The 24,653-nt window shown below is 48.7% G+C and overlaps 1 protein-coding gene across 1 annotated transcript; it reads right to left on the bottom strand.

The window, feature by feature from the left end:
* On the bottom strand, positions 1-23,969 carry KPNA7 (karyopherin subunit alpha 7). Its single transcript, XM_075528555.1, has 10 exons — positions 23,885-23,969; positions 21,141-21,269; positions 16,773-16,855; positions 16,173-16,441; positions 13,996-14,078; positions 10,628-10,891; positions 6,805-7,038; positions 3,347-3,529; positions 1,602-1,748; positions 1-188 (listed from the first exon to the last, which is right to left on the bottom strand). Exons 1-10 carry the CDS (start codon positions 23,948-23,950, stop codon positions 81-83), a joined length of 1,566 nt encoding a protein of 521 aa, XP_075384670.1. The 5' UTR covers positions 23,951-23,969; the 3' UTR covers positions 1-80.
* Between the last annotated feature and the right edge of the window lie 684 nt (positions 23,970-24,653).

The following is a 24,653-nucleotide window of genomic DNA, read 5'->3' as shown; positions in this document are numbered from 1 at the left end:
TTATTTAACGCGTAAAAAAGCTTTCTACCCGGGGCATGCTAAGTGCGAGGAGCATCGCTTCTGAAGCAAGGTGTGCTCATTCAGGGTTTGCGTGCTGGCTTGAAAATTGTGGGGTTTGGAGGGGTTAGGGTTCCAGGCTTGAAGTGCATGCTGTCTTCAAGGTCTAGGAGAGCACATTCGTCTTCTTCCTTCAGGAGAGAAGAGACACTGTTAGACCCCAGCTCTTCAGCACCGTGTCACCCCCACATTGACACCTTCACCTGAAGGAATGAAGCCTAACAATGCTTCCCAGGAAGGACTACAGATGAAGTTTGGGGACAGAGCTCCTGCGCGAGCCTCACACCCAGTGCAGTGGAGCAGTCACTGGAGATGAGTGACGAGTCTCAATCTTCGGAGTCCTAGGGACCTGAGCTCCTTTAAAGAACGAGGGTCCCAATTAACAAGGTTCTTCCGGGAGTCTCTAACCCAGAAGATGTTCGGACCTGTTCTGGGTCATCTCTGCTTAAGAGACCCAAGCCAAGATTTAAAAAATCAAATACCTATTGCCCGATGACTCCAATTCTTGGTGAGCCATGTGTGTGTTGAGTAGAGTTCTACTCCATTGGGCTGGATTTTTTTCAGAAGTAGACTGCTGGGCCTTTCTTCTGGAGGGCCTCTGATAGACCCCTATGTTTTAGTTAGCAACAGGTCAGCCAGCTCACCCCAAACACTGCCTTCTGGAACAAGGCAAGTCCATCCAGGACTCTCCTTTCAGCTCAAACACCTCCTTAACAAGGGGCTTCAGAAAGCACATGGGAAAATTCCATTATCTTTCACCCCCACCCCCACCCCCACCCCGAGCTTCTTGAAGTCCCTTCATATGCTCACAAGAATTAGTGCTACGGAATGACGCAGAGGCAGCTTGTTGGACCCAAGCCATATATTAGGGGAGATGGGTGTATAATGTCGCCATCCAAAAGTCAGCCCAACTCACTGCCAGCGAGTCCATGCTGACTCGCAGCGGCCCTGTAGGAACAGGTGGAACTGCCCCTTGAGTTTCCAAGACTTAACGCTTCACGGGAGTAGAAAGCCTCTTCTGTCTCCCCCCCAAAAAGTCTAAGGCAGTTGGCAAGTTGGGTTCTCCTGAGTTTCACCCTGCCTTGTTTGGTCAGAAGAGATTTGGGCTTCATAGGCCCTTCTCCTTTCCGCCCCCACCCCTCCCCCACATTCCAGGGAGGGATGGAAGGAAGGAAGGAAGGAAGGAAGAAGGGAGGGAGGGAAGGAGGGAAGGAAGGAAGGAAGGAAGGAAGGAAGGAAGGAAGGAAAGAAGGAAGGAAGGAAAGAAGGAAGGAAGGGAGCAAGCAACATGAAATTCTATACCAGCAACATCTGAATAAGCTCCTTTGGGGATGGAAGGGGAAATCACTTCTCGAAGGAAGCCCAGGCAACGTGGTGGCTGCCACTCAATCAACCCGGCTGACACCCAAACTGGGCGGAGTGTAGCCCGAGTCTCCCGAGGAGGGAGAGCTCTACGCAGGAGCCCAGAGACCCCCAATCCGAGTTTGGAACAGGGGATGGGGGGCACGCGGCAGCGGTGAGAGGCGGGGCTGTTGGTCACTCACCTCCGTGAGAAGGTTCTCGATGATGTTGAACGCAGTCTGCCCAATCTGATGGTTCTCATGAAGCTGTAACGCCTCGATCTTCTCAATGGTGCCCAGTTGCTCTAGCATGAGACGGAGCTTCTCCAAATCGTGAGACTTCACTGCAGACTGGAAGTTGTAGGGAAGGACAGGAGACCCTGGGCATGAGGCCTGCTGAGACAGGGCCTCTGCCAGCCCTGGGGGAGCTTCACCACAGAAGGTACCCTTACTGGTGGTCAGCGCAACACCCCCCACCCCACGTGTGGCAGAGAACTGTGCTCTGTAGGGTCTTCTGAAAGTAGGTTCAGGCCTTTCTTACAGAATGCTTCTGAGTGGACTAGAACCTGCAGCCTTTGGGGTAGCAGCCTAGTACCCCTCAGGGATCCCAGTGGGAAATCTGGGCCTTGCCCTCTCAGGGGACTTAACCCAGAGATTCTCCTTCTGGGAAATACATGCTCTAAGCATCCTAACATGGGCACTCCCAGTGTAATCGCTGCTTGGTTTGATTTTTAAGTGACATAAGCTTCTTCTTGTACTGGGCATTTACATTATCACAAACCTCTAGGTCAGTGGTTCTCAACCTTACTAATGCCTCGACCCTTTAATACAGTTCCTCATGTTGTGGTGACCCTAACCATAAAATTATTTTCATTGCTACTTCATAACTAATTTTGCTACTGTTATGAATCATAATGTAAATGTCTGATATGCAGGACGTATTTCCATTGTTACAAATTGAACATAATTACAGCATAGCGATTAGTCACAAAAACTATGTAATTATATATTGTGAAATATTTATTTCTAATTACAAATAAATGAAATTTTGTCTGGAAGCATGGTGTAGCATGGGTAACAGTCTTCACGCAGTGTACTCTTATGTGAATGTATCTGTATGTGGGCGGACCCTCTTGGAGACAGACAGAGGAGCGGTGTCTCAGTTCCTAAGACCATCCAAATATGTGTTTTCCAATAGTCTTAGGCAACCCGTGAAAGGGTCGTTCAACCCCCAAACGGGTCACAACCCACAGGTTTAGAACTGCTGTGCCAGGTTGACTTCCATTGTGCAGAATATGGTGTTTCTCAGCCATCGTGGTATGTGGGGTGGTTTCTTTTGTGGACTAAACTACCCTCAGTAAGTACCTTGCCATTGCCGACTCCGAGACATCAACAATTAAGCGTTTGACTACAAGCTCAAAAACTGGTGGCAGTTCAAACCCACACAGAGGAGCCTCAGAAGACAGGCCTTGTGGTCTGCTTCCACAAGGCCACAGTGTTGGAAACCCTGCAGAGTGGTCCTGCTCTGCACATGAGATTGCCATCCATCAGAACTGAAGGATCGTAAACATCACCACTGAGTAGACATCCTCCCCCGATGAAGGGAGCGTCCCCTAAATACAGCTTGGAAACATGGTGAAGATTCAAGCTGTGTATCTACAGGACCCAAGCCAAGGCATGACAGATAATGAAGGTCCTGGGAGCAGGTCATTGAACTGGGTATTGAACAGCATTGAACCAATGCAGGTCGTTGGATGAATCATTCAGAGCTATTTGTTCACTCAAACACGTGTACAGATCGGCAGTTCCCTGAGTTATAAACTAGATCCATTCCTTACCATGTCTTTAAGGATGGGCAGGCAAGCCGGAATAGGTGCCTGTGGTCCCTAGGGAGCCTGACTTCAGTATGATAGAAGGGTCACAGTCATCTCAATTACTTAAAAACTCACCTGGAGAATATAGAAGATGATCTGAAGGATGGTGATAACGGTCTTGTGGTCATGGCAAACGAGCAGACTCGTCAGGGGCTTCAGGACTCCAGATTGGATGAGCATGACCAACTGGTCTGTGGTGCTCCCCATCGTGAAGTTAGCCACCACCCACACGGCCTCCTTTTGGACTTTAAACTTTCCCTGCAGAAAGAGAATGCTTACATATCTTACACATCACCACAAACCTAGGTGCAGGAAGGCCACTTTGGTCCCCGGTCCGGGTATGCTTCTGGCAGCCGGGACATGGATAAATTTTACACAGAGCACCTTACCAACCTGCCTCTCCCTCTTGAGAAGACATTATCCTTGAAAAGCCCAGAATCAAGACTTGAGGGGTGTCGTAGAGATTTCTAAGGCCACATAGGCTCATTTCTCTACATCGGGCTGTGAGAAAGCTAGAACCAGCCCAAGTAATCTACAATGTTGCCGTTTGCCGTCAGGTTGATTCTGCCTCGTGGCAGTCCTACAGGGCAGAGTGCGGAGTTCCTGGGTGGTAATTTTTATGGTGCAGATCATCAAATCTTCTCTCCTGCATAGCAGCTAGTGGCCTTGAACCACTGACTTTTCAGTTAGCGGCTCAGCACTTAAGCACCGGGGCTCCCTTCAAGTAATCTGTTCACAGCAGGGGTTCTGCATAGAATGCAAGGTTATAGTCTTGAACAGCGACATTGGGGCCCCTGGTTAGTGTAAATGGTTAACATGTTCAGCTGCTAACCCAAATGTTGGAGTTCTGAATCCACCCTTGGAAGAAAGAGTGGATTTCTTTGGTCTCTTTCCACAAGATCAGACATCGGAAAGCCTATGGCGCACAACTCTACTCTGACGCACGAGTCAGCTTACAACAAACAATAAGAACAGCAGCAACAATAAACCTGACGTAGGGCTCTAAAGAAAGTTAGAGTCACAAAGGTTTAGCTTGTAATAAGACTTGGCAGCTGCTTCTTGCTAGAATACGTACAGACGTCAGTAGAAATCGTAGGTCACCTGTCCCTTCCCCCTAGTCCATCTTAGTCTGGTAACTCTGCTAAAACCTTTTTAGCATCCTAGGACCACAGAAACCTTCACTGACAGATGGGCAGCAGCCGTGCCCACCGTGTGCCGGCTGCGACTTGCACTCAGGTCTCCCACACAGAGGGCAAGAGTTCTACCACTGGCCCACAGGTTCACAGAAATAGCAGGAGGTATCTAATAAAACAAGAGCCCCGGTAGCAGAGTCGGTCGTGTGTTGGGCTGCTAACCTCAAGGTCAGCAATTCAAACCCACCAGGTACTCTGAAGAAGATGAGCCTTCTTGTTCCCATAAAGATTTAGTCTCAAAAACCCACAAGGGCATTTCTACTCTGTCCTACAGGGTCGCGATGAGTTAGAATCGACTGGATGGCAGTGAGATCTAATAAATCATAATAAGATACTGCTGTGTGCTCTGGGGCTCACACCTCACCCAACCCACTGAGAGTAACACCTTCCAGGAGGTAGCTCCTCCTCCACCTGACTGCCTGCTCCTGCTCCCAGGAGCCACCAGTGAGTTATTTCAAATGTATACGGCTTAAATATAGCTCTTTTTTGTTGAAAAGCCGCCAAAAGAAATACAGTCAACCCTTGGATTACATGGGTTTGAATTGCCTGGGCCCACTTACGCACGAGTTGTTCTTTCGTTCTGCTATTGCAGTGAGCACGAGGGTACTTGTGATACTCAAGCGCTCCTCAATAGCAGCAGAAACAATACCTGTGTAAGTGCAAACCTGTACTGTTCAAAGGCCAACTGTAACTCATAAGGGTACTTTCAACCGGGTGGGAGACTGGTGCCCCAAGCCCATGGTGTTCAAAGACCAAGTGTAGCATATAGGTGGATGCTCCATCCATGCATTGTTCAAGGGTCAACTGTATTGACGTCCATAGTTGCTCCTGGGGAAGGGAAGTAGAAATTGGAGGGGAAAAAAATTAACTTTTTTGTATTTCTGGTTTTTATTATTTGGAGTTCCTGCTTATGTTGCCTCTTGGCAATAATCATTAATCAAATTAATGATTACCACAAAAAAGCCACCTTTCTGTAGTGACATAGTGCCTGTAACCCAGCATGTCCTTCCCCCTAGGTAAATGTAAATTAGCAAATAAAAAAAATCAACATCCTCCCTCTTTTGGCTGGTATTGAGATGGTGCATTATACACACACACACACACACACACACACACACACACACACACACACACGGTGAGCTAGTAGGGGTCAGCTCAAGACTTCCCTGCACATTTGAGGTGTGGAGTCCTCTTTTCACTGAGCCAGTACTCCAAGTCTTCCAAATTTTTCATGGACTCTTCAAAGCAGGATGGCCCTTCCTTTCCAAGGGAGAACTGGGAAACTCGCATTTCATCATTACGCTGTGCTATCTATCAGTGACACTTGATCTTCCTTGCCTGCTGATCCCATCTTTGCATTTGCCCCTGTACTAGAAGGGATCCACCTGTAGCCCCACATCAGTACTCTCGGTGCTTTAGGGGTCGTTTGCAGACATGTAGGGTGATGAAAATCTTCAGTCTTCCAGACAATACCTGCTTCCCAGCTGAGGCTGAGCAAGGTGATGTTTTGCCTCTTGTCTCAGCACTCATACCACAAAGAAGTGTGTCCTTGTATGGTCTTTTCAGTGCCACGTTTCCCACCTTGTGTTGTCGGTGTTTTGTAGGACTGTGGCACATCCAGCATAGTATTAAAGTGCAGGCTGGTCTTCCTAAGTGCCACAAGGCTGTGATGTGCCTGATGGAGAAAATGTGTGTGTTTGGTAAGTGTCGTTCAGGCATGAGCGACAGTGCTGCTGGTCGTGAGTTCGATGCTAATGCAGCAAGCGTTTGTATTCCAGAACACATCCTGATGCAGAAGCACATGGCACATAAAGCGCTGGATGTATTGACAGTTGGTCAAGATGTTGTGACCAGAGGCTTGCAGCACTCTCCAGGGAGCACTGGTTCAATACCCTCTAATCCAGCATTCCTGGTGATGTCACAGACCAACTTGTTGTTAGATGCTGTCCATTCAATTTTGACACACAGTGACCCCACGTAACAGAGCAGAATGGTCCCATAGCAACTCCTAGGCTGGAATCCTTGGAAGCAGATTACCAGATCTTTCTCCTGTGGAGCTTCTGAGTGGGTTCAAATCACTGTTCTTTCGGTTAGAAACCTAATGCTTAGCCTTTATGTGGGAGCTTCTTTACAGACCATCTATCATAGACCATTAAACCCAAACACCAAGCCCACTGCCATCCGGTCAACTCGGACTCATCATAGACCATAGCTACAACCCAAATGGTGAGATGTGACCAGACTTTGCCTCTTCACCTGGGTCTAACTCCTGATGTCCAACACAAAGCAAGTTGGAAAGTAGTCTCTGGCCAAGGGCACTGCTGGCAAAGCAGGACTTACATTTCTCAGCAAAGACACCAAGATGGGCAGTGCGCCGTGATTGATCAGCTGCTCGATGTGCTGGCAGTTCCCAGCAGCCACGTTGCTCAGCGCCCAGGCCGCCTCCTTCTGGATGGAGGACTTGGGGTGCCTCAGGAGCTGGACCAGCACATCCAGCATGCCCGCGTCGATGGCCTTCTGGGTCTGCTGATCTGTTCCCGTGACGATGTTTCCCACCGTGCGGAGAGAGGGCATCTGGGAGAACAAGGTTAGAAGTCTAACCACATGCTGCAAACTCATCACCCTCCCAAACGTACCTCGTGCTCTGCTGATGCTTCCCTGGAAGTTCCTGAACAATGACACCCACGACCCTTATTTATCTCAGCCATGGTGTGGCTGCATGGTTTCAAGGCCCTTTCCAGTTTACCCAAAGTCTAGCTCAAGTGGGAGAGAGGGCAAAGGACGCCTCCATCAAGGAATGGTGCTATCCTTTCCATATCCTGGTGTCACGAAATTGCTAAATGCATGGAACTCCTCATGCCATCATTTCTGCTGACCATGAGAAAGCATCAAAAAGTTAATGGAACCAGGCCTTGAGGACGATGACCCCAATTAGAGCAGCCAGTCCACAGAGAGGACCACATGGCCAGGCCCCTAGGAGACATGACGCCCCTCACTGACCCATAGCTCTACAGAAGCCAACACCAGAGACAGTGTGGGAATTGCACCCGATCTGATCCCACCACACCGAGGCAAAACACTAAGGGGGTGCAACAGAACAGCAAGGGAGTAGAGCAGCGAGGTCCCCAGGGAATGCTGAAGGTGGACTTTGGGGCCAGGGTGTGGTGTCCCAACAGACTGGACTGGAAAATACTCCTAAAGGCCAACAAATGATCCTTGAACTAACTACAAGCTTTTCTTTCTTGTGTTTTGTTTTGTTTTTTGTTATTGGTTTGTTGTTTGCTGTATCCTATTGCTTGGTTTTGCTCTGTCTTGTTTTTGTGCATGTTATTATCTCCGCAGGTCTGTCTAAATAAGACAGGCTGGATGAACCATCTGGAGGAGAAAACAATGGAACCGACAGTTCCCGGGGGACATGGGAGAAGGGGAGGTGGGAGGAAAGGAAGAGGTGTTAACAAACCCAAGGATAAGGGAACCACAAGTGACCCAAATTGGTGGTGAGGAGGTTGTGGGAGGCCTGGTAGGGCATGATCAAGGGTAATGTAACACAAAGAGGAATTGCTGAAACCCTGGTGGGGACTGAGCATGATAGTGGGACAGGAGGAAAGTCAAGGGAAATAGAGAAAGAGCTGGGAGGCAAAGGGCATTTATAGAGGTCTAGATAAAGACATGTACAAATGCAAATATATTTATATATGAGGATGGGAAAATAGATCTATGTGCATATATTTATAGGTTTAGTATTAAGGTAGCAGAAGGACATTGGGCCTCTACTGAAGCACTCCCTCAATGCAAGAATACTTTTTACTATTAAATTGGCATTCTATGATGCTCACCTTCCCAATACCACCACTGAAGACAAAGCGGTGAATAAGCAAATGTGGTGAAGAAAGCTGATGGTACCCGGCTATCAAAAGATATAGTGTCTGGGGTCTTAAAGGCTTGCAATAAACAAGCGGCCATCTAGCTGAGAAGCAACAAAGCCCGCATGGAAGAAGCACACCAGCCTGTGTGATCACGTGGTGCCAAAGGGATCAGTTATCAGGCATCAAACAAAAAAAAAATCTTACCATAGTGAATGAGTGGGGGAGTGTAGAGTGGAGACCCAAAGCGCATTTGTAGGCCACAGGAGATCCCCTTGCAGAGGGGTCTCAGGGAGGAGACAAGACAGACAGGGTGTGCTGTAGCAACAATGAAAAATACAACTTTCCTCTAGTTCCTAAATGCTTCCTCCTCCCTCCGCCCTCCCCCCACCGACTATCATAATCCCAATTCTACCTTGCAAGTCTGGCTAGACCAGAGGATGTACACTGGTACAGATAGGAACCAGAAACACAGAGAATCCAGGGTGGATGACCCCTTCAGGACCAGTGGTGTGAGTGGCGATACTGGGAACATAGCGAGAGGGTAGGTTGGAAAGAAGGAACTGATAATCTATATGTGACCTCCTCCATGGGGGATGGACAACAGAAAGTGGGTGAAGGGAGATGTCGGACAGAGCAAGATATGACAAAATAATAATTTATAAATTATTAAGGGTTCATAAGGGAGGGGACAGCGGGGAGAGAGGGGAAAAATGAGGACCTGATGCCAGGGGCTTAAGTGGAGAGCAAATGTTTTGAGAATGATGAAGGCAATGAATGTACAAATGTGCTTTACACAATTAATGTATGTATGGATTGTGATAAGAGTTGTATGAGCCCCCAATAAAACGATTTAAAAAACAGTTCCATGTTTTCATTTCATCTTTCCACAAACTTTTCAAAGCCCTCTCATATGTAGTATGTGTAACAAGCATCTGTTGCCTACTTAATTGGTGCCGAGTGTTGGCCTGCTAACAGCCAGGTCATCTGCTCCAACTCACCAGCTACTCCTTGGGGGAAGAGTGGAGGCTGTATGTTTCCATAAAGAACAACAGCTTTGAAAACACAATGCATAGGGTCACTATGAGTTGGAATCCATTCAAGGGCAGTGATAATGAGATACTCAAGGTCCTGGGGTGGGAGGGGGTGGTGTGGGATGGGATGCTGTGTGTGTGTGTGTGTGTGTGTGTGTACGTGCTTCACTATGAAACTAAACCTTGGTGGTTCAAGGCTACCCAGTGATACCGTGGAAGGAAGATCTGCTGGTGTTGTTTCTGTGAAGATGACAGCCAGAGAACCCATGGAGACAACCCTTGTGAGGATGGCATGGGACCAGGCAGAGTTCCATTCTGTTGTCCTAGGGGTTGCTATGAGGTAGAACTGACTGAATGACACCTAACAATAGAACCATGGGGCCCCAGAGGCATGTTTGGTGTATTTACAACCCCCTTACAATAACACTTGATGACCCCCCCCCCAATAGTCTACAGTTAGTTTCAAGGCAGCTACTACTCCCCACGAGGAGGGCTGACTATGAGTCAACATTGGTTTGTCTGAATTATAATGGCTAGCTGGCAGGCCCAGCACAGCCCATCAACAGTTCCAGAATTTTCCTAGCCTATTGTGCCACCTGCCAGCTAGTCAAATGAGGGGTCAAGGTAATGCCATAGACCAACCACAGCCTTGTTAGACAGCGCCCACTAGGCTGCAGACCGGGGGGTCAACAGCTCCTTACAGAGAGTCTCTTCCCATCCTCTACCTCCCAAGCCCAGCACTACCCACCAGTCAGCCTTGCCATACTAGCCTATGGATATCCCAGTGGTGCTGAGTGCTACTGAGTTGATTTCCAGTCATGATGACCCCTCAGAAAGAGTACAACTGCCCCCAGGGGTTTGTCTAGGTTGTAATCAGCGCAGGTCCGGGCCAGGTTTCATTCGGTTGTACATAGGCTCGCTACGCTGTGCGCTGTGAGTTCGTACCAACTCCAGGGCACCCAACAGCAGCAGCAACAACAACCATCTTTACGGGAGCAAGTCCCCAGAACTTCCTCCTGCAGAGCTGTTGGGTCCTTGATATCCACCAGATTTTCACTCAACGTTGGTTTGAGTCTTTGGCTCAAGAATGACAAAGACCAACGTGTTGCAGATGGCAAGCTTTCTGATGGTGAAAGGACTAGAGCTGACCAGGGAAGGTCTGGGTGGGCAGGTGGGGGCGTAGAGAACAGGATGTGCTAAATGAGTATGACTGAGACTCTAGGCGGAGGGTTCTCAGAGACAGACGGGACTTGGGACGATATTTACCATGATACGGAGTTCTGAGCTTTGCATGAGCTCCACCATCCTGGGTAGAACTCCCGTGGCAACCACTTGGTCAATGCGCTCCTGGCAGCCATCGGTGAGGTAGGACAGGGCCCAGCAGGCATCCGAGAGAACCTCGATGTCATCGTGTTGCAAGAGGTTTAAGAGGGCGGGCAGCATTTCCTTCACTGCCTCTTCACAAGGGTATGGGTCCTTGTTGCGGCACAGGTTGGAAAAGGTCCACGCGATGTTCCGCAGAAACGTGATCTGTAACAAAGAGATTGCTCCCAGCGTCCAAGGCACAAGAAAGAAAATGCCAGCAGCAATGTTTCTTTGCCATCTCTGATCAATATTATTGACTGACACCAACCAAAGCTTTTGAGCTTCAAATGGAATCTTGTTCTAGGTAATGATATGAACTAGGGACACAGAGGGCAAATATTACATTTCACACGCCAATGTTCAATGGAGGCCCCCTTAGTCTCCAAAGCACCTTTCCCCACACTGTTCAGTCGACAACCTGATTTGATCAAGATCAAGCAGGACTTAGCGGTCCTTCTCACACTCTATCATTCTACCATCATATCACAATCACCTTTCTTTTCACCCCACTTCCAGACCCCACCCCTCCTGCCTTTCACGACTGTGCCCCAAGATTAACTCACTCTCATTCTCTCTCTCTGGAGACAACCTCCACCCACATGAAAATCCTTCCTGGTGTCTTCGACCTAGATTCGCCCCTTGCCCCCTCTCCAGCCATCTGCCCGCTTCTGCTTTTCCTAGTCTGTTCTCAAGAGATGCTGTCTCGCTTCGCTGCCTCCTCAGTTTCCCCTTTGTCCTCCAGCCCAGTCCAGGCTGGCTTGTCCCTGCTTCTTTGTAGTTCACGGTGGGGATCAGTTCCTCTTCAGTCTACAAGGCCAATGGCCGCTGTTCAGTCCTAAAGTTACTGTCCTCAAATTATCTGTATTTCATAGCCAGTCATCCCTTTGGGAAAAGCTCTTCTTGGCATCCGTGACACCAAACCTTCTGGTTTTCTATTGACAAAGGGGTTCATCCCTCTGTCTGCTCCACAAGCAGGCTGACCTCTGAATGATACAAGCCCAGGACCTGGTCCCAGCTCTCCTTCTATCCCAGGCCAGGGGCTGGGAAGCCTTTTCTGTCGAGGGCCCCCTAGGGAACAGTCATTTTCAGCTTTGCCAGCCTTCCAGTTCCTGCTGCAACCAATCTTCTCTGCCAGGCCGTAGCCCCAAACAGCTACAGTCGATATGTGAATGAATGGACCTGGCCATCCACCAAGCAAACTTCGTTTATGAAAACGAGAAGCCGGCTGCATTAGGTTTGCTGATGTCTGCTCCTTGCTAACATGATGACGGGAGGTACACACACTCGCCTAGACCTACGGATCCCTCTACCTGGCCTAGCTGCTATGCCGCCTCCGACTTCTGGCACTTTGGCATCTGCAACTGAAGCTCTGATTCCTTCCTCACTCTCTCGCCTTATTTCTACAAGAGGACCGTCATCTAACGGGCCTAACCTGACACCTCTGGGCATCCTTACTTCTGTCAGTCTCCTTTAATGTCTAGACGGGAGGCAGGGCAGCACAGTGGATAAGGGTTCAACTGCTAACCGAAAGCTCGTCGGTTTGAACCCGCCAGCGGCTCAGCAGGAGAAAGATGCGGCAGTCCGTTTCTGGAAAGATGTCTGCCTGGGAAGTCCGCTGGGGCAGATCAATTCTGAAAACTCAACAGCAACCTAGTTGGATTTGAGGTTTTCCACGTCTGGCACCTCAACATCTCAGGGAGCCCTGTGTTTGACCACATCCTTCAGTAATCCCACATTAAGCAGCCAGAAGCGTCTTCCTTGCAGGATCAGACCCCATCATTTCCTGGCTTGAGATCCTCCATGGGCTGCCCATTGCTGCCAGGGTGGTGCCTACACCGACTCTCTCCCAGAAGACTCTCCCACCCTGCTGACTCCCTTTTCTAGGTCCACTGTATTAGGTTTGCTCCCCCAAGCAGCTCTTGGACATATTCCCTCAGCAACGCTGTGTGTGTGTGTGTGTGTGTGTGTGTGTGTAAATATACATAGCAAGCATCCCATTGCAAACCACTGTAAGTGTGCATTTCAGTGGCATCAATCATCGTATTGTATAATCACCGTGATCTACTTTCACAATTTTTTCATCTGCCCCCTCAATATCCAGTAAGCGGTAACTCTCTATTCCCTTCCCTCTGGCAACCTCAAATCTACTTTGTCTCAGTAAGTTGGCCCATTTTAGAGAGTTCATGGCGAGATTCCACGCATAAGTCAAACTGCTTCCTGGGGCTTTCTTGGCTGCCATCTTTACAGAAGCCAACCGCTGGCCGTCTGCGCCTGTCACGGAGCTGCTGGATGGGGTAGAGCCCCAAACCTTTCCATTCGCATTTGATAGAAAACCCTCTGGCAAAAAACTCCTTGTACCATCCAGGCCATCCATTGGGGTTCAGGTTCCAAAGAAACCAACGACGACAACAGGTCATTCTTAAAAGGCGAACCATGTAGCGTCTGTCATTTTGTCTCAGACAGATTTCAATTCATATCACATTTCCCAGGTTTATCTATGTCATCGCATGTATCAGCACTCGGTTCTTTGTTGTGGTGGAATAGTAATACTCCACCACTGTATTTACACAAACTATTTTTTGCTTCTGTTGATGGACACTTGGGTGGTTCCCTACCTTTGGCTACTGTGAGAGGGACTGCTACGCAGTACAGGTGTACAGGTGTCTCCTGGACTCCTCTCTTCCACTGGAAGGGGACATACTTAAAAGTGGAACTGCTGGTTCGTGTGGTCCTTATACGTGTAACTTTCTGAAGAACAGTCTTCTATAGTGGTGGCATCATTCTACATTCTCATCTCTATGGATTCACCCACATCTGTTATTTTTTCCTTCAGTTGAGCACTACTTCTACAGCAGGTGGGAAGTGGTACTACCTTCTGGTTTGGTCATGCATTTTTCCAACGGAACATCTTTTCCCCCTCTCATTGGCCACCTCGCTTTCCTTTGGATCCTCTTGGCTTTTGAAAGCTACCCTCTTTTCCTTTGAGTTGGAAGCCAATCAAATGCAAATGTCCCTTTTGACCCAGAGTCCTCTCTGATGGCCACATTAACCAACTTTGCCTCTAACCTCCCAACTAGACCCTGTCACCCACGAACAGAACCGACGGTGCAATTATATCCACCTTTGCTGTTGAGTGGAGAACTCGGCCGTCTACTTCTGTAAGCAGCCAACCACCCCTCAAATGAGTGCTGACTCAGAACCGATCTGACGACCCCACATTTCCCAACCTTGAGAACATATCGTGGAACTAGGCCGCGAAAGACACTCACTGGTATGGTTGTTGAAGCTAGGGCTAGTAGATGTGGGATAATGTTGCTGGAGATGACGATGTCTCGGAACTCTGTGTTGTCACCTGTCGATAGATGAGAGCATGGCATTCAGAGAGAGACGAGAGTGAGCCCTGGGGCTGGAGCTTTAAAAAAAAAAAAGTCTGCTTAGTGGATGAGAAGCCTGTACTCCTTCCCAGATTTGGCAAGTAGAGGGGATAGCCAGGTTCTAGACCCTGAGTCTCCAAGGAATTGATTGGCTGATCAAGCTTGACATAAGCAGTAGATTGTCACATGGCTGCAGCTGCTACTATAAGCAGACATTTGGGACCTATAAAGGAGACTCAGTGAAAGGTCAGCGGTTCAAACCCACCTGTGGGAGAAAGATGTGGCAGTGGGTTTCTGTAAAGGCCACCTTCATAGAGACTCTAGTGGCAGTTCTACGTGTCCTAAAGGGTTGCTACCAGTCAGGATCGATGCAACAGCTATGCGGTTTGAGGAGGTGTGGATGTATAAAGGCCCAAGGAGTAGACGATAAATGCTGGCCGGATTTCACAGCATAGCTCTCCGGAAGACAAAGCGGTCTTCCCAGAAGCCTGCAGCATGGGGCAGCAAGTTCCAAATGCAGCTCAGAGCAAAATGGGGGAAATCAATAGGTGTTGGCGATCAGCTGTCTGCCATTTAGCCTTGGCGACCAATCTGAGACTCTGGCTGTCTGCCCAGTCTTGCCCGTCCCCCATGGGCCCCAAAGCCAAACTAGAGGCAAAGAGTCTCTGTGAGAGGCACTTTCTGTCCCACGAGTCTGCAAAAAGCAGACCAAGCTTGTATTCGGAAGCTGCCAATTCCCCTTTCTCAAGTCCATGGGGGCCTGGTCACACCACATGTTCCCGCTTGTGCGGTTGTGAGGGGGTGTTCTTTTCCAGATCTTGAAGTTGCCGATATCTGGCTGATCTAAATTCAGCCAAGTCATGAGTTTGTTTCCTCAAGGAGTGTTTGCATTCATCAGGAATCAAGTCAGGGTGGGGACAGGTGGGGTGGGGAGCAGTCCCGTAGCATTCCTTCCTCCTCTCTGACTTTGCTGGAGCTTGGAGGGACTCGAGCCCCCCAAGTTCATGGTGATGCTCATCAGACTGAGTTCTCAGGGGGAGACTAGTCCAGAGTAACACTTGAAAGTACATTGCCTTGGCAACTTTCCATTCAGCTCAGCTGACGTCAAATTCTCTTGAGAGGCCTGGGTGATGCCAGGGTTTGTCCCAACCATCTACATTGCATGTGCCAAGGCTTTCTCTTTTGTCCCTGGTACCATGAACCCAAACCAAACCCAGTGCTGTTGAGTGGATGCCAATTCCTAGCACCCCCACATATGACAGAGTAGAAATGAACCCCACAGTGTTCTCCTGGCTGTCATCTCAAAGGAGGCAGATTGTCAAGGCTTTTGTCTACCCCCATGGCCAACACAAACTGTCCTCCCCACCCTGGGGGTCCTATCAAGCCCTTCCAAACCCAACCCAACCCCACTGCCATCCAGCCAATCTTGCCTCACTTGACCCTTTAGAACAGAGTTGAGCAGTTCCTTAAAGTTTCCGAGACTGTAAATCTTTATGGGAGCCGAAAGCCTCAACTTTCTCCCTCTGATCGGCTATTGGATTTGAACCGCTGATCTTGAGGTCATCAGCCCAATGCTTCCCCCACCCAGCCATTTGGCCTCTCATATTGGCACATGGTCCAGAAAGCTTGGAGCTTCAGCGTACGCCTCATCACTTGACTTTTGGACTCAATGTGGCTCCCCATTTTGAAAACTGCTTGCTGTACCTTCCCCCCATGGCATTTCTCAGTTTTTATCCTGGGAGGCCAGTCCTTAGGAAAGGACATCGTCGTGAAGGATGTGAAGGAGAGGGTCTGCAGAAAGGAGCGAGACCTTCAAGACATCGGATTGACACAAGCACCGTCCAGTGGGTCCAAACATACCAACCATAGTGAGGACGGCTCAGGAGCAGGTCACATTTCAATCAGTCCCTCAGATGCAAGGTCACTCTGAGTTGGTGGCAACTCAATGGCACTAACAGTAAAAAGCCTCCTGGCCAAGGTTCCAGAATATTCTGTACCTGATCAAAGAGTGCCCATACCAGCTGCCTGCTGGGACCACTTCCCACAGCCCGCTCGAGATGGGAGAGGCTCACCTGCTATATTACCCAGGGCCCACACTGCCTGCTCGCGCACTGACACGTTGGGGGAAGACAGGAGCTCCATCAGGGGCTGGATGGCGCCCGCGTCCACGACAGCCTGGGTCAGCTCTGAGGGCCCTGAGGCGATGTTGGTCAGTGCCCAGGCTGCTTCAAATTGTAGATGAGGGTAAAGGACACACTTCAAAAAGTCCACGAGCCGGGGGACCAGTCCCGCTTCCACGATCACCTTCAGGGGTGGGTTTCTCTCCTGGGACAGCAGTTTCCTGGGCAAGGGAAGAGAATTGGCCAGCTGGCTGCATGCTGGCGCACAGTGCAAGCCTCACACATGGATGCTCCTGGCCTTCCTAACCACCCGGTGGGACCGCCAGCTGCTCAGCTCCCCAGCACTTGCCCCTCTCTCTGCAGGTATGGTCTACCAGCAGGGCTTCAGGTAGAGGCCAATCTAAAGGAGGCAATTCATCTCCGACAACACACTGCTTATTTTATGGACTGTGTAGAGCAGCAATGGAATCTCACTTCAGGAGGGGACCATTGTTCCCACGAGCTCATTTCTAACTTGGACCCAGCAAACAGCAGGTGGATGTCTGGTGATACCTGGCCGTCTGGGTGGCCCAGAAACATAGGACCGGGTCTGGGCTATTCATCCCTTGGACTATTTCATCCAGGTTGGGCCTGGTCTGCAAGGAAAGACATTCAGGTCAGAGACTCAGCCCGAAGCCGCAGTAAAGGTCATCTTGTCTAGCCATCCATCTGATTAGAACAGGCTGGCTTGGACAAGTGGCCGCTTTCTGGTCCATGCCAGCAGAAGGATGTGGGTGGTCCCCCAGGGCCCTGAAAGAGGGATAAATCTTATCAACCAAACCCTCCTTCTTCCTCTACTCTCCTCCCCACCCCACCCCAAAACTCACTGCTATTAAGTTGATTCTGGCTCACAGCTGTCCTAAAGAACAGGGTGGAGCTGCCCTGTGGGTTTCTGAGGTTGTAAAGAAAAAGGAAGCCACATGTTCCTCCTGTGTCACAACTATGGGTTTGAACTACTGACCTGTGATTAGCAGCCATCCACCTGTGGTCAATAACCCACTACGCCACCAGGGCTCCTTACCTTGGGCCGCCAGTAGCTTGCATTACAGGTTTGCGGTGGAAACACGTTCACAGACATTCAAGTAGCAGAATGAACTAGCGAAAGTGGTCAGAATCAACTCCTTTTGGAATTCTAGACATTAAGCAAACACGTGCAGTTATCTGGTTTATTCAACCAAAACAAAACAAACAACGGACAGAACACCACTGTGATCGACTCATCTCTGATTCGTACTGACCCTGTAGGACAGAGTAGAACTTCCCTGTAGGGTTGCCCAGGGCTGGGCATTAAACTGCCACCTGCAAGACCAGCTCAAACCCACCAGCTGCTCCTTGGAAGACAAGATGAGGCTCTCATGAAGACTGACGGTGTCAGAAGCCCTGTCGGGTTTTGAAGGCACCCAAATCCCCAATCTGCTCTTTCCAGTAATGGTCAAGGGTCTTGGCTTTCAAAGCTGCAAGGAAGCTGGAGACGGGGTTGGACAGGACAACTTGAGATGGCCCAGAACTTCCTGCTTCTCTGAAGAACCAGCCTTCTTCTAGAATAACCACTTTCTGGCTTGAATAAAGAGAACCCCTTGACTCACCCTGACAACTCATCCAGGTAGAGCACTGACGAAACACACATTCCTCTAGTTCTTTAATGCTTCCTTCCCCCACTACCATGGCCCCAGTTCAACCTCCCAAATCCTGCTAGACCGGCGTATGTACATTGGTATAAATAAGAGCTTTCGACATATTAAATCCAGGATAAATCTCTCAGAAGCATGATTCCATGTGGGTATAGGAAGGGAGAGGGGGAGGGGGCAGGGGGAAGGAATAACAATGATGGCTGTATAACCCCCCCAAGGGGGATAAATAATAGAACAGTGGGAGGAGGGATACATGGGACAGTGTAAGATATGAAATATACATATAATTTATTAAGGGTTCACGAGGGTGGTAGGGTCAGGGAGGGAGGAAATAAAGAGGAGCTGATGTCAAGGACTCAAGTAGAAAGAAAACGTTTTGAAAATGATGATGGCAGAATCTGTACAAGTTCACTTGATGTAACTGATTTATGGATTGTTTAATAACTGGCTGAGCCCCCAATAAAATGATCAATAAGAACAAAAAGAAAGAGAAACCCTGGTAGCACAATGTGAAGCCCTGGGCTGCTCACCGAAAGTTAGGGGTTCAGACCCATCAGCCACCCTGCAGGAGGAAGACATGGTAGTCTGCTTCTATAGAGATTCAAACTCACACACCACTGCTACAGAGGCTATTTCAACTTACAGCTCCCTGGCATACTGTTTCAGAGGCCGTGGTTTTGAATAGCTGGAGACTTAGGTTACCAATAGGAATGAGAGTGGGAATGTCACTATTGACTTTACGGAGACAAAAGGCACTGTAAGGGTACAATTGCATGTCAACAAGCTAGACAACAGATAACACAGGCAAATTCCTAGAAACACAAACTACCAAACTTGACTCAAGAAGAGGACATTGAGTTATTGGCACACTGTTAAAGAGATCTGTTCATTTTAAAAATACTTATAATATTTCCATGATTAAAGAAAAGGCCAGGTTCAGATGACTTTACTAATGTCCTTTCCACCCACCTCCCCCAAACTTTGGAAGGACGGTTAGCACCAATCCTTCACAAACTCTCCAAAAAAGAGAAAGGAAACACTTCTCAACTTGTTGTATGATGGCAGCATTATCCTGGTACCCAAACCAGATGAAGACACCACAAGAAAGCTATGGGCTGAGATCTCTGATGAATGCTAATGGAAAAAAATCCTCCAAAGACTAGCAACCCAATTCTAGCCACCACCACCACCACCACCCCAAAAAGGACTATATACCATGACCAAGGGAACTGAAAGATAATGGAATTCCCCAAGAATTTTTTAAAGTCCCCTCATAGATACACGTATGTTGGTGAAATATATTGAAAAGTATTAGGGACTCCCAGAAGAACAAACACATCTATCTTGGAAGAAGTACAGCCAGGGGTCCCTTAGAAATGAGAATCACAAGACTTCATCTCATGTACTTTGGACGTGTCATCAGGAGAGACCAGTCGCTGGAGAAGGACGTCATGCTCGGTAAAGTTGGGAGGTCATCAAAAAAGAGGAAGGCCCTCAACAAGATGGACAGCGAGGCTGCAACCACGGGCTCAGACATTACAATTGTGAGGATGACGCAGGGCCAGGCAGTGCGCCCTTCTATTGTACAAAGGGTCTGCAATCTCCCAGAAAGGTAAGGCTGTTTCAACATGTGAAAATCAATATAATAAACCATAGTAATTCTTTTTTATAGTAATAAAGAAAAAATTCTCACATGATCATCACAATTGATGTAGAAAAAAATATTCAACAAAACCCAGAAGCCTTTCGTGATAAAGATGCCCTAAGAAGACCCTCCACCTGATAACAGGTATGTACGGGAAACCTATCCTGGATGAAGGAAAAGACAGCCCTTTCTCCCTAAACTAGGCTCAAGACAAGAATCCTCACTCTTACCACTTCTAGTCAATGTTTCACGAGAGGTTCTACAGAGAGCAATTAGGCAAACTTTTTAAAAAAGTCACTACAATAATGCATATTTGAAAAGAAGAAGTAGAAGTCTATTTGCAGATATAGTCTGTGGGGCTTGAAGGAGATCAGTTCACTTGGAGGTAAGTTAGAACAGGTACATATAGTTCTTATCTAGCCAGGCTTCACCTTAGTGGAAAGTTGAGGAGCCCTTTTTGTGAGTTAAACACTGCTCATGTAGCAAGTGAAGGTGGTGGTGGTGATGAAATTATAGCCCACAGGGTTGGCTCAAAGAGCTCTGATTAAAAACAAAAACAAAAAGCAGCTCTGGTAATGTAGTAGTGGATTTATGTTAGGCTACTAACCACAAGGTCAGCAGTTCAAACTCACCAGCTGCTCCATGAGAGAAGATGAGGCTGGCTGCTCCGGTAAAGATTTACAGCCCTGGAAACCCACGGGGGTAATTCTATTCTGCCCTGTAGGGTTGAGTGAGGCAAGAGCTACATTATGGCAGTGGGTATGGTTTGCTTTGGAGGGTTGGTTCGAGGAGTCCTGGTGGTACAGTGGTTTACACGCCCCGGGTAGTCAACCACCAAGGTCAGCTTTTCAGCCCCACCAGTTGCCCCTCAGGAGAAAGATGAAGTGGTCTGCTCCAGACATATTGATAGCCTCAGAAAACAAAGGGGTGGTTCTACTCTGCCCTACAAGGATGTTATAAGTCAAAATCCACTAAGCGGCAGTCGGAGGGGTTGGTTTAATTGTTTCCAAGTGAAGGGAAATTTACAATCACTTTGAAGGGCAAGTACCAGTTGTCCACAAGTCTGAAGTTCATGACTCAGGGACTTAGCGAATCTTGAATACAGAAAACCCTAAGGATTGAATACAGAAAATCCTCCCCTCTCCCTGACCATTCTCCCTCCCTCCAACCGACCCCAAAAGACTGAGCTAGTCAACAAGTTCAGCAAAGTTGTCGGCTCAATCTGGAGAAATTGATGGTTCTCCTCTATGTATAAATGGCTACTCTCATGCTAACCATCACCTCTCACCGTGGCTGTTGAGTTGACTCATCTCATGGAAGCCCTATGGGTTCCATCGGGTTGTCAATGGATGAGTTTTCGGGAGGAGGTTGCCAGTCTTTCTAGGTGCCTCTAGGCAGACTTGAAACGCCACCCTTTCCATCAGCAGCTGAGCCCACTACTCAGGAGCTCCCCTCCTCTCTGGAGTGAACCCTACACTAGAGCTTGTCAGCTTCTAAGTCTACAGAACACATTCACGCCAGCCACGTGTGTTTTGCAGAACATATTCAAACCAGCTAAGGGTGTGTTTTGCACATGGCCTCTCCGCTCACAGCACCAGGACGCACCACTTCTACCACATCCTTAGAAGATGGCTTGGAGAAGGCATCTGTGATGTTCCTTCTCTTTAAGGTATGTTCGTCCTTCTTGGCCTTCCGGAGCTCTATGCTGACCTCAATCCGCTGTTGCCGCCTTGCCTGGTGAGGGCAGGAAAGAACATGAGTGCTTAAAGACAGGGGTGGTGGTAGGGGATGGGGTGGTGTGTGTGTGTGTGTGTGTGTGTGTGTCCGTGTCCTGTTCAGTCCTCTGAACTAGCCTGAAGGCACCGCATTTATCTTTATAGTTGCAACAGGCTAGAAGGCACACTGCTAGCTAATCTGCCTTACTTATGTTCTCGGCTCTTTCTATACCACATCTGGAAAAATATCCCTACTTGCTTTCTATACCAAAGACAGGCATGCACACATGCCATAGGTGTCTCTGCTTTAATGGCACGTGAACAAAGCAGTCCGCTGCCTCCCAGCTTGTGGTGGGACCCGGATTTTGTAGACCATTGTTTCTCAAAGTCGGTGCTACCCCCCGCCCCCACCCCCGGAGGTGCTGGAATGATCAGAGGGGCTGCCACATCAGATACCTACACTTGACCTTGGGTGACAGCCTATAGGACAAGAGTTTTTCATTTCAGGGGAGGTGCTGAGTTTTCTGTTTGTTTCCGAAGAAGGGGAATTGACCAAGTAAGTTTGAGAACCTATACTAGAGCACTGCTGACACCCGGACCTCATATCTGTGGGGAGATAGATGGACTGGGGAAAACTGATAGAACACTCAGTCCCTATATGCCCTGGGGATGTTGTTCAATAGGTCTCTCAAGCCTTCATCCAATCCCACGAGCTGCACTTGGACACCAAATCCAGGGATCTCATGATCCAAACACTTTGATTATATCAGCCAGCAGTGGACAGACTTTCTGGTCATAAGAACTCTTAGGGAATGACGTCGTAACCTTTTTGGATACATGGGGGTTAGGTGGAAGATTTAAGTATTGATGATATTGAGCCATCTCGACTCATGGCGGCTCCACAAGCCTCTCCCTCCTGTCATGGAGTCAATCCCCACTCATGGTGGCCCTATAGGACAGAGTTGAACTGCTCCTGTGGGTCCCAAAACTACATATTTTGGGGAGTAGAAAAATCTCATCTTTCTCCCTTGGAATGGCTGGTGGTTTTGAACTGCTGATCTCATTGTTAGCATTCCAATAGGTAACTCAGTAAACCACCAGGGATTCTTCTCAGCAACATAACCACCTGAAAACCACCACTGATATTTCTAGGGTGGTGGGTGTGGTGGAGGAGGTGACATTGGTTGGGAATTGAACCCAGGTCTCCTCTCTCCCATGAAAGGTGACCAGTCTACCACAGAATCACTACTGTTTCATGTATTGCTTGTAAGGAATCGGTATTAGGCATGTCTGATTCCTGAAACAAGCTGCAGAACGCTATTCAATGCTTTCTTGGTGACAGTCAAGAAGGCATTACGTGCAGACCTCATTTTATTGAGTTTGGCAAATATTGCAATACTGGGGTGATTGTTTCTTTTTAACCAATTGAAGGTTTGTGGCAACCCGGAGTCAAAAAAGGCACTAGATTTTCCCAACAAGATACACTCACTTCCTGTCTCTACCTTCCATTTTTGTAATCCTTGAAGTAATTCACTGTTGCTTTGTTTTTCATAATGCTTTTGCATTCGTCATAGATAACATAACAATATACACCTAACTTTTAGCTACAAGAAGAAACCTAATCACACCTTATTGCATGACTTTATCACAGTGGTCTGAGACTGGACCCACCATCTCTCAGAGGTCAGCCTGTAGATGACAAGGCAGCAACACCTGTGAGGCCGACCCCAGCCAGTAGCCATGTTGCTTCTTCACTGAGCAAGCCTCTAATACAGAGGGGATGGACCTCTGATTCCTAACCCTCCATCTGGTTGGCTCTTCCCATTGCCAGGTCAATTCCTTCCTTCCAGCATGTTCCCTTTACTCTGTGATGGTCTTAGAAGCCAGAGAGCCAAGCTTACAAGAATGAATGGCAGTAGGAGTGATTCAGCTTCTGACACTGTCCTGACCAGGCCACTGTGACCTTGGGCTTCCCTCCTTCTCAACAGCCCTCAGAGTCCCAAGCGATAGCCATCCTCCTGCAAAGCCTTGACTCAACTACACAGATGCAGGACACAGAGCCTGAGTCCGCATGGAGGTTAGACATCCACATACATCCTGCCCGAGTCCTGCTATTCCCCCAGCCGTGAGGAGAGCAGGGGTGTGCACACCAGTCCCAACTCTTGCTTCTGCAAGGCTGCACCAATGCTTGATGGCCACGCCTGTATCCCCAACCCTTTAGCTCTTTGGCAAGAGGCCTTAGTATGATCAATTACAGCCAAACATCTACATACCAAATCCAGAGAGAGAGAGAGAGTGCGAGCGGGAGAGAGGCCGTTTTGGGATGGAGATACTGAAGCTCTGCAAGTTAAGCCGTTTCAAGATCTCATAGAAACTGTAGTGGTTTCTGGAGTTGTGTGTCTTTGACTCAAGGACAGAGTTGGCCGGATGGCTTTGTTCCTCCCCAGCCTAGTACTTCATCATGGACGCTTCAGAAGCCAGCACAATGGAAAGCAGTGTTCTGTGCACCCTAGGTTCCTATCGACAGTGAACCTTTTGCTCAGTTTGCCCATCTCTCCCCCCAGTGTTGGATGTGTTTCTAACCCATGCTTTCTACTGCACTTGCCTTTCCTAGAGGCAGTGCTTCGTACTCACGGATGCATCTTTGCCTCGGTATTTAAATTTCCTCAGTCTCTCCTCTGGAGCTTCTAGAGCCGCCATACTGACTGGAAGGAGTGAATCACCTGTAGGTCAGAGAAAGCTTTTTTAAGTGCCCAGTGTGAGTTAATACAATAAAGACCTCTAACTCCTGAACCCTTCTAGAGTTCAGAGCAATCGGGAGGCGAGTCTGGTGGCATCACCCTACCAGCTCCACAGGCCATGAGTCCCAGGGGACCAGCCCTGAGGTGTAGCATTAAGTAAGTGAAGCCAGAGGCAGCCTGGCTTGAACTGGGCCTTGACAGCTAGGATGGGCCTGGGAAGAGAGCCCAGAGTTCTTTCAGATGGCGGTGCCCATGGAATGCTGTGGAGAGAATATATGGAGGAGGGTGAGGAGCCCAGCCAAGCTGCATTAGGGAAATGTTTCAGTCTGCCCACACCCAAACCACCAGCACATTTGGTCGGAACAGTCCCGATGATTCTATCCTTCTTGATTCTTGGTAGGCTGCCTCTACCCTGACCCACGCACCCATGATCATTCACCTGCACCATCGTCATCACCTCCCAGCTGGGCACCCTGCCTTGGCCCCATCCATTCTCCATGCAGCACCCATGCAATGAGTTAAAGAAAATCATCTGATCCCATACCTCCCCTATTTCCAAACCCTCGCCTGGCTGCCCACCGAGCTGAAGAGAAGATTCAAGCACACCATGATGCTAAGGAGGAGGTAGCCTCAGTCCACCTCATTGTCCTCAACTATTTTCT

Source organism: Tenrec ecaudatus, chromosome 12 (assembly GCF_050624435.1).
Source record: "Tenrec ecaudatus isolate mTenEca1 chromosome 12, mTenEca1.hap1, whole genome shotgun sequence".
NCBI classification, from domain to species: domain Eukaryota; kingdom Metazoa; phylum Chordata; class Mammalia; order Afrosoricida; family Tenrecidae; genus Tenrec; species Tenrec ecaudatus.
Note: the sequence above shows the minus strand (reverse complement) of the source record. Positions and strands in the feature narration are given on the sequence as shown.